Source organism: Lontra canadensis, unplaced genomic scaffold, assembly GCF_010015895.1.
Source record: "Lontra canadensis isolate GAN:19392208 unplaced genomic scaffold, GSC_riverotter_1.0 scaffold1057, whole genome shotgun sequence".
NCBI classification, from domain to species: domain Eukaryota; kingdom Metazoa; phylum Chordata; class Mammalia; order Carnivora; family Mustelidae; genus Lontra; species Lontra canadensis.
The window spans coordinates 1-2814 of NW_022632041.1; the positions used below are offsets into that span (position 1 = coordinate 1).

General features: G+C 46.6%; 1 protein-coding gene across 1 annotated transcript; it reads right to left on the reverse strand.

Moving 5' to 3' along the window:
* Positions 1-6: 6 nt before the first annotated feature.
* On the reverse strand, positions 7-2542 carry LOC116863395 (protocadherin gamma-A2-like; the record flags this gene model as incomplete). Its single annotated transcript, XM_032850854.1, has 1 exon — positions 7-2542. A coding segment is annotated over exon 1 (1764 nt), but the record flags the coding sequence as incomplete, so codon positions are not given.
* Positions 2543-2814: the final 272 nt, after the last annotated feature.

A 2814-nucleotide genomic window follows, 5' to 3' on the forward strand; every position in this document is an offset into this window, starting at 1 on the left:
GGATCGGGGCGCCAGCTCCACGCCTGTGGAACCGTCAGTGGGGAGGGCCGGGTACAGGATTTCCGGCGTGTTGTCATTCTGGTCCAGCACGAATACGCTCAATGACACGTTGCTGCTGAGGGGTGGGTTCCCATTATCCCACGCAGTCAACCACAGTTGCAAATCCTGGAACTGCTCATAGTCAAAGGAGCGCAACGCATACACGATGCCGGTGTCAGAGTTGATGGAGATGTAAGAGGACAGTGGTGCACCCTGAAGAGTGTCTTGGGTCAAAGAATAAGTTACATGGGCATTGTCGTCACTATCAGGGTCATGGGCCGACAGAGAAATGATAGAGGCACCTCTGGGATTGTTTTCAAGAATGTAGGCAGAGTAGGACACGTGAGGGAAGGTGGGTGGGTTGTCATTGATGTCTGCCACCTGCAGCAAAATGTAAGCATCCGTGGACAGAGATGGTTTCCCTCCATCTTTAGCAGTCACAGTGATGTTGTAAAAGGAAAACTGTTCCCTGTCAAGGGCTCTGGTTGTAACCAATCGGTGGTAATTGTCCACTGATCTTTCTAACTTGAAAGGAAGGTTCTCAGGGAGTGAACATGTGATAAATGCATTCAGCCCAGAGTCTCTGTCATGTACATTGAAAAGTGCAACTATGGTTCCTGGGGGAGAGTCTTCAGGAATTGAGCTAGTAACAGATGTCATGTAAAATTCTGGGGCATTGTCATTCACATCCAGAACTGTCACAATAACCTTTGTCCTGGTCAGAAGGCCCGGACCATCCTGAGCTTCAATATCAATTTCATGGACTTTGGCATCCTCAAAATCTAGACTCTTTGTGATTGTTATCTCTCCTGACGTTGACTCAAGCTCAAATACCTCTGAGGTTTCTCCTGGGTTTTTCTCTTGAAAATATGCCACTTGGGCATTGTATCCCTCATCTGTGTCAGTGGCAGTCACTGTGAGTATCCGGGTGCCCACGGGCATATTCTCAGGAACACTTACATGGTACTCGGGCTGTGTAAATACGGGCGCGTTGTCATTCACATCCAGGACAGTAACGCGGATGTGGGAGGTGCCCGATCGGACTGGGCTGCCGCCATCCAAAGCCACAAGGAGGAGGTGGTGAACGGCCTTCTCCTCGCGGTCCAGGGCAAGCTCCAGCACCAACTCAGGGTGCTTGTTCCCATCCACTCCGCTTCGCACATCCAGGGAGAAGTGGTCATTTGGATTCAGTTCGTACTTCTGAAGTGTGTTTTCTCCTACATCTGCATCATGCGCACTCTTTAGGGGAATTCGGAATCCCTGCGCAGTCGTTTCACTTATTTTTAGCTCTAGTTCCTCTACTCCAAAGCGAGGGGCATTATCATTAATATCTGTTATTTCCACTTCTACTGAGTAAATGTTTAATTTGTCTTCCAGGAGTATGTTAAAATTCACCAGGCACTGCACGCTCTGAGCACAGAGCTCCTCTCGGTCTATCCTGTCCTTGGTGACCAAACTGCCACTTTGCGGGTTCAGAGCAAAAAGCTGTGTCCTACCTCTGGAGACGATGCGGACTCCACGCTCTGCCAGTGCCAGGGGCTCCAGCCCCAGGTCCTTGGCGATGTCACCGACAAAGGAGCCTTTGTCGGTCTCTTCTGGCACAGAATAGTGCATCTGCCCAGCTCCGACTTCCCACAAGACAGCCAAAAGAAAGCAGAGCAGGGTAAGTCTTCCACATTGCGGCAATTTTCGCAGAGCCACCATTTCTTCTGCTGCAATCTTTTCTCCCATGAAACTTCCAGCACCCAGTGTGAGATTCTGAAAGTCCTTATTCCTCAGGGTCTGAGGGGACCAGGATTCACAGGACCCAAGTCACTGTAGAGAGAACTTTCAGCTGCTGGACTGATTTTTCCCCCCGTCTGAAAGCTTGGGGGCCAAGCGCCCAGCCCTTTTTGTTGTGGGAGCAGTAATGTTGGACTGGGTGTCTTGCAGGCTTTTACTTCTAAGGTGGTCAACAGCGACGCTCAGAGGCCTAAGTAATTTCTGCACCCTCTAAGGCAAACCCAAAGTTACTTCTTGCTTGTTAGCTTTGTGACTTTAAAGTTGCTTTGAAGAATCTTAGTTTTAAGATACCTTAGAAATAGCTCTTTCAAGTCAGGAGTCTTTTTCTCAGAATTAATAAGAATGTGTAAACAAATGTGACCTTGATAGTAGTTGCTAGGGAAGTGTTACTACTGAACACTCAAGGCATCCATCAAGGCTGCTTCTGCCCTTGCTCCAAACATCTCCAACTTCTTATTTTATATTCAAATACAGTAAGATCAACTTTAGAACATTAGCTATATTATCTTCTACGGTCATATATTTTGGATTTCTGTGCTTGATGCCTTAGAATTAAACTTCAACATCTGTATTTTAAAAAGTGAATTATCCAACACTTAATTGGGTGACTATTGTATACCTGGAAATTTGCTTGTTTGTTGCCTATTTGTTCATAAGAAATGATGAACCTGATGAACACAGTCCTTGCTTTCGGGAAGCTTACAGTATAGGGGAGGACACAGAAAACTAAATAGGATATTTTAATAGAATATGTTAACTGTTACAAAGGTGGGAAACACTGAGCAATGGAAAGGGGTACATAAGAAGGGTATCCAACCTAGATCTGGGGGTCAAAAATTTTCCAAGGCATTACTGAAGATGTCATAAACGGTAGGAACAAAGGTAGGAATGGGTGAAGAGGCTGGAATAGTGTTCTAGACCCTCAGTACAAATGCTTGGAGGTGGAAGGCCACCTGGAACATTAAGGAAAGTGAAGGGGATTTTTCTATGTTC